Source organism: Ostrinia nubilalis, chromosome 25, assembly GCF_963855985.1.
Source record: "Ostrinia nubilalis chromosome 25, ilOstNubi1.1, whole genome shotgun sequence".
NCBI classification, from domain to species: domain Eukaryota; kingdom Metazoa; phylum Arthropoda; class Insecta; order Lepidoptera; family Crambidae; genus Ostrinia; species Ostrinia nubilalis.
Window position 1 is genome coordinate 6566304 of NC_087112.1, and position 17300 is coordinate 6583603.

Below are 17300 nucleotides of genomic sequence, written 5' to 3' on the forward strand. Positions count from 1 at the left end.
AGACTAGACCTATACCATGATAGTAGGATAGGACCCTAAATACACTACTTCATTGAGGGTTTTATTAATTACGCTCACTAGTTGTCACCACTGGCACGTACGGTCCTGTCACTTTACATAATGTCATATGTCCCCTAGATGCTTTTGTTTTTCTTTACAGTCGCAATGATTCCATAAAATGTAGAAACTGGGGTAATTCACCCTGCAATACTAATTTGTTTAAGTGCCTTAAAATCCGAAGCAATATTTTTAATCTGCATCACTTTAAAACTTATCTTTGAAGTAGGTACCTATTTTATTATTTGAGAGTGAAGTAGGTAGTTAAATTACATCTTTCACTATATTTGTAAAACATGACACCGTTTATTTATTTCGTTAGTTTAATCAAAAATTGTTCATAACAATTAAATAAGCTTAAAACTAAATATTATCAATAGTTATTGCACGTATCAATCTATAGTCCACCACTGAGCGTAGGATAAATAGGCCTTCCCCAAAGACCATATCTCATGTTTTTTACCCGACTGAGCCAGAAGGAGGGTTATGTTTTTTCTCTGTCCTTTATCTTCTTGAGGGCTTCAGTCCGCTGGGGTTCGTTCTTCACTACGTTTGGCGTTTGCTAAGAGTTATGATATTATGGTAAATGAGATCATCATTCAAATGACCCCCTAACCTGTTTATAAATCCATTATCTAGTCGTCATAGCACAAGCTCTGCTTGCTATGGGGGTAATAGTTGTACCTAATTAAAATACTAAAATATGATTGTTAGTTATACAATTTAAAGACTGCTGTCAAAATTTGGCATGCTAACATTAGCATCTGTGTCTAAAAGATTACACTCCTCAAATTCATTCCGTTTCTCCTCCTCAACTTTATCAAAACTATTTTTGCACAAAAAATCACTATCACAAACAAATTCGTTCCTCCCATCTTCTATCATGCCTTCATCAAAAGTTTCTCTAAATCTCTTCTCAGTTTCACTATGATAATTCTGATACCTTTCTATCCCAAAGTCTGGTGAAATGGTCTGTCCTTCATTAACTTCTTTGTCCAAAATATCATCAGCTTCTATTGTAGCAGCTTGGACTGTACTTCCAGATATATCGCTGAAGCTGACTCTGCCTTCGTTCTTTACGTCATATTTCAGTTCAGTAAGGTCTATATTCTCTCGGTTTTCTAGTAAGGGTTTAAGGTTCATAAGATTGAAGTTTGGTATCATTCTGGTGTCCCATTGCTGCTGAACATTTTCTGCTGATGGCTCCAAATCCAGCTGCACATCTTCTCCGATCTTCTTGAACGTTCCAAGGTTGTATTGGAGAGGAATGGAGAAGGAAGGCAGATCCATCTGAGGGTTTTGCCTTGTGGGAAGAGCAGATATATGGATGGCTGGACCTGGTTGTTTCTTGGAAGTATAGCTTTGTGTATCTGCTATGTTGACCATTTGTGTTGAGGATACTGTAAAAAAAAATATTTTGATAAATTATCTTCTATGTAATTATGTAGGTTGTAAATACCATGTGACTGTAGCAAACTGTAATTGAAAGAACACAAAACCTTTGGTGCTCTAATACATCAAATTTCTATGGAGCCAACCACAGAAACCAAACAAAATTACTTCCTATACTAATTACCTGGTCAGTGTTTGAATTAGGTACATTTCTTTAGAAAAAAACTATGTAGTATCATCATCTCAGCCATAGGACGTCCACTACTGAATATAGGCCTCCCCCAATGCTTTCCTTGTTGGCCGGTTGGTAGCGGCCTGCGTCCAGCGCCTTCCTGCTACCTTTACGATGTCGTCGGTTCACCTTGTGGACGACCTCCACTCCAGTACCTTGCTGCTTCATTGGCCGTCAGTTCTGCGTATTATGTGCCCTGCCAATTGCCACTTCAGCTGGCTAATCCGTCGGGCAGTAATGTTTGTAGTTTTAGAATATTTGGAACTTACCAGGTATAGTAATAAAGTCTCTCATCTCAAGGGCTAAAGCAGACGGAGACCTTTCTTCAGGTGACCTGGCCCCTCTGCCAGGGTAGGGCTCGCAGCCAGCCTTCTGCTGCTTGCGCCATTTGGCTCGCCTGTTCTGGAACCAGACCTGGAAAATAAAGGATTAAGGTTAAAATTCTTCTTCAGCGGTGTAATTTAAATTTCGATTTTGAGCTCTATGTCAATGCATTATTAGCTAACACTCAAAATTAATTAATCTTGTATTGCTAAACTTAATTAACAGAATTAAGTATAGCAATACAAGATTAATTAATTTTGAGTGTCTTATAAATGCTTCTACTCGTAATTAAAGAACAGCAAGGATTTGATCCTCTCTTATGCATTAGTGTGTGTATTTTTTATATTAATGGAATTTAGATGGTGTGAAGTGGTGAAGAGCTGAATGCCAGAAGGGTCAAACAAGATACTAACGAAGACTTAATTTTAAGTTATCGAAATCCTGTTTCATTTTTCTATAGTTCAACCACTTAGTTTAACCTAAAGATTATTAAGCGAAATTTTGATTACAATTTAAAAAAACCCTACTTTCTTTCTTAAAGAACCGGACAAAACAATTTGCAATATGAAGGAAAGCGTTGTATTCTTCAATCGTTAAATTTTAACCCAGTTCTCGGAATCCATGGGGAATCGATGGAATTTTACCATTTCAAAATGGAAAGAGGGAAAAGATTATACGCCGGTCTCGGTGGGCGTGCGAAGGGACCTCGATTCCCAGCCGTGTAATTTTAAAATGAACTTAAAATTGACTTTATTCTGTAGGTTTATACTTTTTTGATCCATTGCTTCCGGATATTTTTATTTTTGAGCATCAAATTCTTTGACTGGCCCTTTTTACGCGTTTTAGAATAATCCCAAATATAGCTCTCTATCAAACTCGGGCACCTCTTCAGTTTTTTCAGCAAAAATATAGAGTTAGCACACGATTATATCACTACAAAAGTTATGTAATTGTCCGGTTAAAGCTTTTTATATACGTTTAAAGTACCTGGACTCTAGCTTCTGTCAAATCGATCCTCATGGCGAGTTCTTCTCTGAAGAAAACGTCGGGATAGTGTGTTTTGTGGAATGCAGCCTCTAACTGCTCTAGCTGGACGTTTGAGAATGTAGTTCTGAAATTGTAATAGAAAAATTTAAGAGAATATAACAATAACATAGCTAGGTACACACGGCCACACTGTTAACTATCGATTTCCGTTTTTGCTCTCGCTCTAATCAAATGGTGATTCTTTGCGATAGAACGAGACGACATGACAGGCAATGGATAGTTAACACTGTTGCCGATGGTACATGGTAAATCGAAGGTATGTCATAACGCAATTTTGTAATCTTAAAACATAATATTGATGGTCATCTGCAATTCCTCCTCTCTTAGTATAATCTATCTTGGGTAGGATACTCGAATGTTTCATTTTACATTATGTACGTACCGATAGCGTCTTTGTTTCCGCTTTGGTATGTCTCCTTTATTATCTGAAAACGAAATGTATCAATTTGTATAAAGACTGAAATAACCTGAACAGTAATTACTTAGATAGTTCTATAGTTAAAATTAGCATATGAACAGTGAAACTGAAGTTATTTTACTAAGGTTGGACTTTATAAAGCTTTTTACGCTCTTTACGTGATTTTTTTTAACATTAGGCAATAAAAAGAAGTAGCGCAAAAAACTTGGATCTTTTAAAAAACTTAAATCTCATTTATTTATGCAAGTAGGCTTTTAAAAAGCACTTACACGTCCCACTATTAACCCTACCACTGCTTCGGGACAAGGGGCAGTGCTGAGAAGAAGCAGCGCAAGAAACTCAGTCACTATTGTCAACCTTTCTTTTGTTTATCAAATAAGGTAGGTTCTTCTGCCTAAGTGTACAAAGGCTGTAAAAACTTTTTCAATTATTACTTGACTTCGGCGAGTACTCCTCATCATCGTCGTACTGATGCTGCTCCGCTTCCTCGGCAGGCTCACTGGTGGCTGTAAAGGTCTCCGCTGCTTCAGTGTCTGGTCTCTCACACAGAACTGAGCCGGGACCCAAGCTGAAAGAAGAGTAAAAGAAGATAAAAATAGTAAAATCTTAAACACTGAAATAATTCTTCAGCTTGTGTACCTCTCATGCGGTTATCTGTGTTGGTTGGTGTAAAAAGAGAAATACGAATCACGCCCAATGGCCCAATTGGAGGGCTAAACAAGTGTGGTTAAAGACCATACCTAAATTAAACTAAAAACTTTAAAAAATAAAATCAGCTAAGTGTAAGATAGACACAAACTGAAAGTCACATCACAAATAGGTAAGTCGATTATTTGATTCACGAGAAGTCGTTGAAGAAGAATTACTTAATGAATGGCAAAAAAGATGGGATACGTCAGTCAAAGGACGTCACTTATATAAATTCTTCCCGAATGTACGCGAACGTCTAACTAGGCGATGGTTAGAAATCGACCATTGCTCGTCGCAGTTCCTCACGGGACATGGCAACTTTAAACATAAACTTCACGAATTCAAACTAGTTCCGTCTCCTTTTTGCGAGTGTTCCACTGATGATGTCAGTCATGAGCAGTCTGTCCCATCATATCTTGTGGGAGTGTGATCTTTGGAAACATGAACGTGATAATAATGCTTAATTCAATACAACATAGGTACATCTGTTTCCGCAATTTATTACACCGATCTTGTCGCGACAAGGAAAAATTTCCGTACTTTTAAGCGATTTTGTGAAAAATATTATTGGCAGGTAGTTGCTAATTGCTCATAAGATAGGCCCCCTTAATTTAATTTATTGTCCGTGGTGCATAATCTTTTCTTAAAGGTTTTAAACCTTTACCTTTGTCACCTGTCTCCGCTTTGCAATGGAGGGAAGTCGAACCTTAATTTCGAACTCCTCCTGTTCTTCTGATTAATTTCGTTGCGGGTCCAATGACAGTTTAACTTTCCCCCGGGAGAAACTTGACCTTCATTGGTTGGGTTTTTGTGGCGGTCAAGCTGTAGATCCTGGCTACACAGGAGTTGCAATGGTGGGAACGAGAGGTGGGAATAGTCCCATAAACTGAAAGTCAATCCAAAAAAACCCTTTATTAAGGGCACTTCTAAAGATTCCGTAAAATCGTGAAAGATTAGGTAGAAATAATTATAAACAAACACTTTTGTAATTAAGTCAGATGGCATTCTTTGTTTCTGTACATTGCAAAACTTAATCATACAAATTGTTTAGGTATTCACTTTATATAATAGGTTAAGGAAACTGTTAAAACTTTACTAAATATATCTGTTAATGTAGTTTTTTCGAGGAAAGAGTGTACTTTTTGGAGGCAGGTAGGCAGCCGAAATTTATTAACCGCCTGTAGACAAAACGACTTCCGGGACACCTGTTACACTTTAAGCCTGACCAGGGTATTTACGAACAGGGTTATAAATAAATAACGATTTAACAATATAATTAGGATGGTAATTGAGTTCGAAAAAGTTGGTGAAGGTTAGTAAGTTCAAGGGTAATAACGGTAAAATTTTATGAATTAATTTCGGTTATTTTAATGTTTTAGGTGCATTATCTTATTAGGTATTTATTTCTACATACTTGTTTCAAAACCTACCACTTGAGAATTGAAAACAAAGCCTTTGATTCATTTCTTAAACAACTGGATCACGAAGGCATTACTCAAACTCACTGCCAAAAGACATTCTAAGATATTCCAAAGCAATAAAAGCTCGTAGTCTTGTAGCGCCGTAGACCGTAGCTCACTGCGAGGTCGTCTATATTTACCCCAAGTCGCGTTCCGATTTCGTAGTCGTAGCGTTCAAATAATAAACCAACCGAATTGACCTCCTCCTTTTGCTTAATGCCCGGTTTCTCTCCCTAATTTTTAAGTGACCCCTTTGAAAACAAAATGCCTCTTATGTGTTACCATAGGGGTCACTAAAAAATTAGAGATTGATGGTGATAACGGGCATAAGTCGGTTAAAAAAGAAGTGGTAGTGGGGCAGAAAAATCTCTAGCAGAACATATACATCGGTCTTCTATGGCCTAAAATACTCATGGATCACGTAGCATTCTAATAGTGAAAGAATTTTTAAAATCGCTCCAATAATTTTTGAGTTATTCAATGTTTATTATTGTTAATTAGTATGATTAACTCACCCATTGAAGAGATTCGGTATGCTGTAACAAAAGCTGGTGGTGGGTGACACGTCATCATTCAAGATGGCCGCCGAGTCGAAGCCTGCGGCGGTGGCGCCGCCCTCGCGGCCGTCGAGCGACTCTTCCATGCCGAGCTATGAAATTCAATAGAAAATATTAAACTACAAGGTACTAAAAAGTCATACATAGTACATATTTATCATTCTATTCATGCACAGGTAAGCTGTTTTTCAAAATCATAAAAACATATTATAGGAATCGAATCCCACACCCCATAGGCTTGGAGTGACTCACCCACCATCATAGCGCATAATATGTATTCATATTGTCATAGCGCAGCTTAAATTCAAACAACAAAACATTCATTCGATAACACAATATAATCACTAAACTTACCTTTTTATAAAACTATCCATTTTATTTTTAAATTAGATTAAAAAAAACTCCATGGAATTCAAATGTATTGAAAATCGAATTAATCGAATCGAACAAATTAATTTAAATGAACATTTCCATTGAACTCGTCATTATTAACTGTATTGAACTTGTAGCGGTCCCAAAATAAACCCTTAACTTCTGGAACAGCCATTATCCCTTTTCCGTTATTTAAAAACTCAGTTATAAATTCCCTGAAACGCTACACCATTGGGGGTGATTGACCGGCATAACTTACAACAGCGGAGCCTACGGGGGCTTAAATTGAATTAAATGCCTATAATTTAGTTAAGTTTATTAAATTACCACTAAATGAGGATAATTTGTGCCGTTATTTCCATTTACGAGCATGGGACAGTTGGCGTGTCGGTTTTGTTGAGGCGCCATGTTTTGGCGCCAATTTTTGACAGCTCGGGAATTCGGGAAAATGGCGTTCGGAAGTTTGTGATTGGGTTTGAGTTGCGTGAAAAGTTTTAAATGATGAAAATAGTGCGGTGTGGTTGTGAAAAGTGAAATAAACCAATTCAGTTAGATGTTTGGAAATGTTTTGATTTTTGGAACATGATTATTAATTGGTGGAAAAATGATTTTTAAATAACTTTAGAGCGATAAAATATAAAAAGTTATCACTTTGCTTAGATGTCATTGGTTTAAAGTTTTAACGACTGATACGACAAATTAAAATTACATTTTTATGATAAAAATTTCAAAATGTCCATTTTTTATCAATTTTAACAGTCAAATGTGAATAACAAAGTTTACAAGGGTATAAAGACGAAAATGAAAAACTACCTATGTTGGTGGAATTACTTTTCAAAAATTGCAAATATACCTAGGTTTTCTAAAAAGTGTGAGGTTTTGTGGCTAAGGATTTTGGCATTTCGCCTATTCTGTGAGCTTATTGCTACGCAGTTTAATCTTAATAAATTAAATTCGAGGTTCTGAGGTTGGGGAGCTAATTTATTAACTTTAATATTGAAATATAGTTTTACCAAAAAAGTAAGAGGGTATATTTTTGTCCTGAAGTGTGTGAAACGTTATCTTATCGCCAATAACTTATTGATATTTGTCGCTGTATGAAAATATAATTGAGATTTAATTATGTTAAGATTTTTACTACAAGTTTTCTAAGGGTTCGAGTATAAATAGTGCAGGTTATAATAATTATTAATTTAGTTCCACAACAAAAAATCTCAAAAAATAGTTGAGATTTGTAATTAACCATTTTTTTACTAAGTCACTAAACAAATCTGTGAAAGTTTTCCCTAAATAAATAAATAAAACACAACTAAAAATATAAATAAACACCTACCTTCTGTCTCCTCGGACGTGTTCCAGTCCTTGCTAAATTTATTGGAATAAAATAAAAAATATTGTAAGCTGAAGGCTGTAGCTATTGTCACGTGGTCAGTGGTACTGAACCGCGTACCTGACGGTCCGCTGTCGGTCGACGAACAGAGAAAGGAATGGAGTAGAACTGTAACTTTGTTGGTTCTTCCGATTTTTTTTGCCAAAGGAATGTTTATTTTAAAATGAGATATATTATTTCTTTGCTGACAATTTTAAAAGTTATTCTTAAGCCATCATTTCAGCCCTAGGATGTCCACTTGCCCACTGCTGAACGAAGGCAAAGTAAGATAAAAATAAGAGGGTATAAGACTAAAATTAGTCTCTACCAAAGTTTTTGTAAGTACCACTTTCTTCGGCATAGTATCATAGCTCTGCTGAGTTTGTGCCTAGATTGAAATTTCTTGATTGTGTCTCAATTCCTCATATCCATGACTTTAAATAGATAATTATCATGTTAACTAGCATATAACAAATGGTAAGAAACAAAAATAAATTATTTTATTTTTGCACACCGCAAAATAATAAGCGTGCCCAAATAACTGCACGCACTAAGATTTATTGAATGCTATTGACAACGCCACTCTTGTAGCGGAGTTTTGGGCTGACACTGTATTCTTAGGTTTTTTGTCGACACGACAAGATGAGGAAGAAGAATAATAGAGTAGATAAAATTAAAGAAATTATGCGTCGACTCCACCCCACTCCTATTCCGCCCGCCTAGAAAACTCATGACGTTCTATTACGACACACATAGCAGTGTGTAGCGCTTAGCGCGGCTTACGGAGGCCGTACGAGTGCCCAAGTGCTGGCTTAGTTCTGTGGCTTTAGGAACTGAAATCGGACTGTTTTTAGAGGGAGAACTTGTTTATGTTTGTCTCTGTCTGGAATCTGAGACGTGTTTTGAGTTTGATAGTACCTATTGTGTTTTTTATTTTTTGAAGAGGTAAGCCCGCAATAAATACTATTTTAATACGACTTTGTTAGTCACATGGCTATGATTATCTAATTAAAATAAACTGGATGAGATTTAAAACGTAACGTTCTAAATCTAATCCTTAATAATTAACCCTTCGAACATAGATGATCCATCAGCGATTTCAAGAACGCGTATCTCTGTTCGTTCGTTTCAGCCAAATGACGTCCACTGCTGGACAAAGGCCTCCCCCAAGGTTTTCCATAATGAACGGTCCTGCGCTGCCCGCATCCAGGCTCTTCCCGCGACCTTTACCAGATCGTCGGTCCACCTAGTAGGAGGCCTGCCCACGCTACGTCTTCCAGCCTGTGGTCGCCACTCGAGAACTTTCCCCGGCCCCAACGGGCTGTTAGTTCTCCCAGTTTTTTATGTTGATTGTGAAAACTAAGTGAATATTATCATGAAATAAGACTTTTTACAGTATCAATATTTTTAAAATATACTCGCTCGACGGATACTATTGTAAACAAAGACATTTAAGTGGTTGAATTACCCCCATATATGCTAGCTAAGGTAAACTAACATAATTTCGTTCTTGGTATACACCATCAGTTACTAGGTTGCCTAAGTGTGCCTAGGTATAATGGCTAGATCTATTTTTTTTTCGTCTTCCTGTTTCTCTTTTTACTATGATAAAGGACAATGACCAAAAATGTATGGAGTGTGGTCCAAATGTCCACCACTAACGAGACCTATGTAGTAAAATAGTCTACTAAATACTGATTAATTATAACCAAACCGCAATCAAAAATATGCTGTCAGAAAAAAGTTATGACTGAATGAAAAGTCATTAGGTTCTCGCTAAAAGAAAAAAAAAATAGCTCAGAAGAAAGACAATAATATTGGAATACTTGGAATAATGCGAAAGGGCTAAAAATAGTCTTATTTCCAACTGGTGCGGGGTTATAGATGTATTATATTATACTAGCTGTGCCTATGACTTTGTACGCGTGAAAATAGTTTGAATAATATTTTCCATTTTAACAACATTTGTCTTTACTGCTCCGCCCCTATTGGTTGTAGGGTGATGTTATATAACCTAAAACCATCCTTGATAAATGGGCTATCCATAACAAAAAGATTTTTTCAAATCGGACCAGTAGTTCCTGAGATTAGAGCGTAAACTACTACAATTTTACATACAGTCATAACTTTTTACTGACAGCTTATTTTTTTTCGTCCCATACTGAAAGTTAATCTCTATTTAATGGACTATAAGCCAATATAGGTCTCATTAGTGGTGGACATTTGGACCACTTTTGGTCATTGTCCTTTATTTTATTGAAGTAGTTTGAAATGCATTAAAATTAAACGGGGTAAAAACTTAAGACAAATAAAACAACAAAAGTATCATGAATGTTAATTCATATTTAATAAATAAATACATTTTCATTGTTTTTTATTTAAATAAAACTATTGTAAGTGACTTAGGTGTATCAACTCTCAACAATATTATCATAATTTTATACAACATGTAAGGTGACGCGTACGCGTTTATTGCTTAAACACTAATTTATATAACAATTATAACTAAAGGATATATATTAGAAATGTACTCTTTAATATACATACACAAAGTATAATAAGTTAGTAAGGTTTATGTTACAGAAAACTAAATAGTCCCTCAACTTAAAATAACTAAAAATAATTAACATAACTTCTCTGGAGAGAGTTGTGGAAGTCGATTCAAATAGAGGCATGCATTTGACTTTTGAACCGTGCTGTAGAATCAACTTTTGACATCAGGAATCCGACATACCTATTTAAAGATTTTTTACACTCTGCGACTCAATACAGCGCTTCCGTAGCGCTTCTGTCGCGATAGTCTTCAATCCTCACCAGATCATTTAGTCTTCATTGCAGGAACATGACCTTCAATTTACCAGAGGCAAGTGAAGGATTGTTTACACTGCCCGCGTTATCCAGACTGGTTGGAGAGACCTGAAGTGGAATTGTGTAAAGCAATCGTTATCATTTGACAGTTCATAACGTACGATTTTTGTGTCAAATGCTTTGTTTAACTGACTCTATCGTACGTTATAAACAGTCAAATTTTAATGATTACGATTGCTTTACACAATTCCATCTCTGATGTTAGCATATTAAAGTCGTGTATTCAAAATGTACACGAACCTAATTTTCACTTGCTTTGGTTGCAATATAATTTCTGTCGTTTATAGATGGTTTCTGCAGCAGATGTATTTCTCGAGTGTATTAAAAATAAATGTGTCGGATTACTGATCTAGCAAAAAACACAAAATGACAGTTCCATCGTAAGGTGTGAACACAAATTATACATCTTTGGCTTCAAGCGAAATTTACAAAAGCAATTTAATGATTATAATCATCTCACACAAAACTATTGGCGTATTCCAATTTTTATATTTATTTGCAATGCTGTTTATTCGCCGTTCAGCCAATTTTAACTTCTAATGCATTATAATTAAAATATGTTTCCGTACACAAGTTATTGGAATACACCACTATCACAAAATTACATCATATTGAATCATATTCCTAAGAAAAGAAAGACGCATTCCGCTTGAAATACGCACAAGAATTTCACATTTAAAATAAAATTGGATCGGCACTTTTGTACTTGAATTCGAATCAAAAATTTTATAATTTAGCATCGTAATGTTAATAATTATTATGGAAAATTTATTATTTATTATTATATTCAAATTTAATTAAGACTGCAGATATAATTCAATACTTTATCATATTAAAATTGAAAAAATAAAATTCGAAATAAGTACTACCGATCGTCACAAGTTTAGAATTATTACACAATCGACACAACATTATTACAATACGCACAAGGTTCATAATCCAACGAAGAATCAATTCCTTTAGTTTTGTCATGCATTACAATATTTTAGAACTAGCGTTAACTCGAAAGAATGTACAGTCGACTGCATAAACATGTCAATGACATTTTTAATGACAGTTCAATTCAAACTGACAGATATTTATGAATGATTTATACAGTCAACTGCACATTTAATACAAATTATTAAAAACGATGAGACTTATCAAGTATGAAGTATACAAAATGGAGATTCAATGGATTGAATTAATAGAGAATTAACTCATGAGTTAAATTTAATGAGTCAACTCTAATAGGTACAGAAAACTTGTGGAAGCACATGAAATTGACAAATATTTTAGTAAATAAAATTAATAACGGATTAACGGTAAATAATTAAATATAGATATTTTCCTTCAAGCCATGTGCCATTATTTATTTAATTATTCAATTTCATGTACCCACCACAATTTGAAGAAACTAAAGATTTTGCCAAGGCTTAATTAAAATGCTATTAAAATAGCTTTATTTTTTTGTATTTTAATAGTGAATAGCTAGTTTTAGATCTTATTAATATTGTCATAAAAACTCCTATAGGATTGAAATAACAGAGAAAATTATCTTTTGTTTTTGGGAAACGTAAAATATTTTAGAAATTAGTTTCTAATAGAGGGGAATAGAGAAATGAGGGAAAGAATTGTTTTTACGACAATATTAACCTGCAAATGTAAAACTAAGGGAATACAAAAGCACGACGATCGAAACCTCATCGCTGATCATGCCGAAGAGATCTCAACAAGTTTAATTTCTATCTACCCCCGTATCAAACAGTAGAAACAACAAGCTTACGTAATCGGTACAAAGTCAACAGTAGTTAGCTACTGCCATTGATTTATATTATAGATAAATAAATACTTTAATCCCGTCTTGATTTTTGAGAATATTTATAAACGAGTTTTAAAAGTGGATCTTCGTTTGCCTTAATGAATTTTGAATTTTATGTCTTCAATGTCAAATTTAAAATACATTGATTATTATTTATTTGAAGCCGTACATACGACCAAAGTATATCGAAACACCTATAATATACACCAATGGCTATCATTTAAATTAGTCAACATTTTATTACTGGCCGGTCTTATGAAAGTAGAGCATATTATTGTGTTTTATTGAAATTACTATAGTTTGAAAACACAACATAAAATCCATATTCTACATATCATTTTGAATGAAGTAAGTATGTATGTGATGCATGCATGGTTGCGCTCACAACGATGAATGAAGGAAGTGTCAAATGTCAATAACAATTTGACATTTCATATGCATAATTTTATTACAATCTTATTACATTTCAACACTACTTCAGAACACCATGTTAAAGATTATTTATACTTCATAAAAATGCAAATCTATGAGAAGACCGGCCAAAAGTCATTGTTTACTTAACACTAGTTAGGTATACGTTTGGTAAATCCAGGGAGTGTCAAAATCGGTAACATAGTAAAGTAAATACAGTTCAACATTACGTTCAAAGTGAACTAACGCAGTCGAGTTTATGCATACCTTTACAAAAATTCTGACATTGTCATTTTTTTAATGACTTTTAACTGTCAAAATTTTTGTAAACGTATTTCTAAGCACGACTGTACAAGTCAAAAAGCAGCCTTCTGGATACAGTCAAACACGAAATAATAGGATACGTTTTTGGAAGAGTTCCTTACCCTACTTTAAAACATGGACATTCGACAGAAATGCACCAAAATCTGACGACTAGACTAATACGTTATATTTTTTGTATATTTCGAAACGTTAAATGGGTTAGGAATTAGCCTATTTTAAAAATTTCCTCAAATCGCCTATAAAGCTAATAAAATTCATCAACAATAGTGAATAAATTCGTATTTTTTAAATATTATTTAGATAAATGTAATATGTGACGTATTCATTTAAGTATGTTCAAAATGAGCTGGCATGAATTTTATAGTCTATCCAATATAGCTTGATTAGAATGACGGCTGTCAAACGAATGTGACTAGTGCTGGGTATGTTTCGTACGGTTCACATAGATGTATCGATAAGTTTTCGAAAAAATGATATAAAAAATGCACCCAATTTTTCTTCATATCTTTATTCATAAAAATGACAATTATGATTTAAATTTAAAGACAGTAAAATTTAAAATTCATGTCAAGGGTGTACAACCTAAGTCGTAGTCATTATCATCAGTGTTCTTCAGTGGTTTTTTCCTCTCGCTAGAGGGCGGTGGGCATCTCTTCTAGAGCAAAGGTGCTATGAATACCCAAAAAATTACCGGTGATTGATTTCCGATGTTTGATTATTTAAGAATGAAATGTTTTTTGGTTTTTAATAGTGAACATTTAGAAAAACGTATAACTTGACTTAAATATGTTAAAAAATTAGTTAGTAAAAAATTTGTTAAATATGTTAAAAAATTAGTTTTAATTTAATATGACATTTGTCGATATGTCCCAACACTAACATTTTTGTAACTCGAGATAACCTTGTAGAGACGTCGTTAATACTCTAGCTTGATTTTTATAATTTCGAATTACTACTTATTGGTGTAATTTAACGCTGCATTTACACGAAATTAACATTTTTATTGGAAGCACTGTCGTCGAAAATATTGTTTGTAGGTCAGACGTGAATTATTTCTTGTCCGCCAATATTTAGCTCTCATTGATCGCTACTACAAAGTTATGTCGTTACTTTTGATGGCAGCTGTCATTCTAATCAAGCTATATTGGATAGACTATAGTAAGATGTTTCTTTCAATTATCATACGTCATTTGGCATCCGCCTTGAACTGAACAGTGTGCTTACCATGAGTTTACGGTTACGTGTGCTCGTTAGCGACTGCGTAAAAAAATTTCATTAAATGTATGACATATTATGCAGCGCCCCTAGCGGCTACTTTCGAGAAATAAAATCTTCATAGATTTTTTTGACATACTCGCTAGCGAGCACACCTAACGTGAACTCATGGTAAGCACACAATCACTGAACTTTCCCCTAGAACAAACTTTGCCTCACTGCTTGAATTTCAGTGGGTAGTCAAGCTGTAGATCCTGGCTACACAGGAGTTGCAGCGGTGGGAACAAGAGGTGGATATAGTCCCTTTATTAACGTTTACCAGTAATTGATCATAATTATTAATAATTTAGCCAAAACATGCCAACTCTCTTGTAACATTATTGCTTGACTGTGCATGTAGAAAATCGTGATGCTAAATATCCTATTGCAATCTATTCTGAACGTATGTACAATTATTCTAAAAAAATATCATGAAATCTAAGTTAAAAATCTTTAATAACCATTTAAATATAAAGTAATATTAATACTTTGTGGCTTCTGGTAACATGCAATTATTATTTTAAATCCGGCAAGTAGTAGTTTTATTAATTGTGTTCTGTACTTTATGATTCAAAACCCTTATCAATATAACATTCTCTCCCAATAACCAGCATTTCCTACACGGTTTTTAACTTTGATTCTGACAATGTGTAAAATAAAAGCACAATATTTTTAACTCAAATCTCTCTTATTTTTCTGTGATGGACTGTAGTTCATAGCTGTCAACATCAAAATGACAAAATATCAATTCTGTATACGCTCTTAAAAAGACGTGCACATCAAGTCGCTTCCATTCATAAATTAACTGCAATATCAGCAATATAAGACCTATATCCACTAAGATAGAATAAAATTTCTTTTACAAACGATCAGAATCATTGTTAACCCGTTCTTCTCCACCTAATCCTACTTCCAAAATCATGGACCCACTGTTTTCGATACCGCGAACACGACTAGTCATCTAATTTCGTGATACATTAGTATAATCCGAGTAATATATCGTACTAGTCAAAAATAGCTCAAAATTTAAACAACAACTAGTTAATATTCAAAAACAACAGTTGCAGTTTTCGTTCGAAGGTGTTTAGAATTCGAAATTCACTAGATACGTACCTGAATTCTATAATTTATTCATAAAATGTATAATTATGTTTTTCTGATGAATAAATCCTAATCCTGTTAATGAAAGTTTCTTGCCAAGTGAAATTAATAAATACAATAACTTCCTATGTCATTGGAAAATATTCAAAATATGACATAACCTGTCAAATATCATTGTTAAGTACTTCCCCAGTTATCCCAAACTATACAAGCTGTAACACATCAAGTGTAAAATTACCTTTACATTTTCATATTCGTTGATTATTCGACGTACAGAAGTATCAAAAGTGTATCATACCTAACTTTGGTATAAGCCCATAAAACCCGAATCGTTCGATTCCTACATTTCATACCTACGCGATGCCCTAGACCCTGATATTATACGATTTTACGTCAAGAAATATACGAAAATGTTAAAATTAATTCGGTACCAGCAAATATTGGCACTTAATAACAATCGTATTTGATATTAGTTATGACAGCCGAAATAATGACACATACAAGAAACTGAATTCGTTACCATCTGTCAAAAATTTAGTAATGTCAATGCTTGAAAATTGCAATTATACTAAAAATAGTGTCATCATTTTCAGTTGTCCTATAGGATATATTTACAGAGTATGTGTGCTGTAAAATATACCCTAATTTGTATTGTTTTAAAGTGTTAAATTTCCATAAAATGTGATGTTAAACTACTGAATATACTCGTACATACTCAATATTGTCAAACTCCTGTTTCTTCACGCTACCTTACCACAATTCGTAAGTCTGCATGTTCGTTCCATTTTTATTATTAAATAAAGTTTTACGTAAACACATACGTAGTGTTTCATACAATTAAGATCATAATACACAAACAAAGATGGCACTCTAGATAATAATACACTGTAAAAATATATTCAAAAGGATTTAGGCATAAATCCCATTTTTTGAAATGAAGCATGTAGACATTCTGTCACCTTAACCCTTAAGCATATTCCATTTTATTTTTCTTAAAATCAAAACAATTTAAGAACATTGTAAGGTTAAGTTTTGGAAATCAAATTCAATTATGCAAAACCCTTATCATACTATAGCCATCTTATTTTGTTTTGTAACCTTTGGGCTACAGTTTCAGAACAATCATGTTTTTCACGAAGAATAAAACATAAAACTTGACTGACCCAATCTTCCAAAGCGGGTGTGTTCCAAGCCCTGAAATGTGGAGTTCCTGGAATCCTCAAATTGAAACCGTGCTGGTTTATTATCCATTTACACCTCTGTGCTCTTGCCGACCCCTCCGTGCTTCGAATCCGGGACACCAGACGCGCTCAGCTTGCGTTGTCGACTGGGGAATATGCCGCCGAAAAGACGTCCTGCGCGGAAGAAAAATAAAGTTATAGTTTGATAATAAAAACAATGATATTAAAAATGGCTAATTTCTGGCTCCCCAGGATGGAAATCTTTAAGCTAGAGCCACTGTTAAGATTCGATTCTATGGACGAAGCTGACTGCTACTCACCAGGCGACCGCTCCAGGGTGACCCAGCGCTCTCCAGGGAATCCGTAGATACTTGCATCGGTAGTTTTTGTGATGCTAGAGCCACTGCCAAGATCCTATTCTATGGATAAGCCTGACTGAAAC

At 34.4% G+C, this 17300-nt stretch overlaps 2 protein-coding genes across 3 annotated transcripts in view; both read right to left on the reverse strand.

Annotated features, from left to right (window-relative positions):
* Window positions 1-362: 362 nt before the first annotated feature.
* On the reverse strand, window positions 363-7973 carry LOC135084181 (paired box protein Pax-6-like). 2 transcript variants are annotated; one of them, XM_063978921.1, is made up of 7 exons: window positions 7883-7973; window positions 6136-6269; window positions 3905-4038; window positions 3435-3477; window positions 2993-3116; window positions 1951-2095; window positions 363-1457 (listed from the first exon to the last, which is right to left on the reverse strand). In XM_063978921.1, the coding sequence occupies exons 2-7, from the start codon at window positions 6261-6263 to the stop codon at window positions 781-783; spliced, it is 1251 nt and encodes a 416-aa protein (XP_063834991.1). In that variant the 5' UTR covers window positions 6264-6269; window positions 7883-7973; the 3' UTR covers window positions 363-780. The 2 variants fall into 2 exon arrangements, with proteins under 2 accessions (XP_063834991.1, XP_063834990.1); XM_063978920.1 differs by lacking the exon at window positions 7883-7973 and adding an exon at window positions 6532-6605.
* A 2268-nt stretch (window positions 7974-10241) lies between these two features.
* LOC135084096 (IQ motif and SEC7 domain-containing protein 3) overlaps window positions 10242-17300 on the reverse strand; it is a 75957-nt gene continuing 68898 nt past the window's right edge. The window contains exon 22 of the mRNA XM_063978839.1: window positions 10242-17032. Within this exon, the coding sequence (XP_063834909.1) occupies window positions 16929-17032 (104 nt within the window). The 3' untranslated portion in view covers window positions 10242-16928. The remainder of the gene's footprint in view (window positions 17033-17300) is intronic.

Coding starts and splice junctions, on each gene's coding strand:
- LOC135084181 (XM_063978921.1), bottom strand. CDS start 6,263: ATGGAAGAGTCGCTCGACGGCCGCGAGGGCGGCGCCACCGCCGCAGGC. Junction 2,096..2,992: donor TGACAGAAGCTAGAGTCCAG/GTACTTTAAACG, acceptor TTTATTTTCCAG/GTCTGGTTCCAGAACAGGCG. Junction 1,458..1,950: donor AGACTTTATTACTATACCTG/GTAAGTTCCAAA, acceptor TTTTTTTTACAG/TATCCTCAACACAAATGGTC.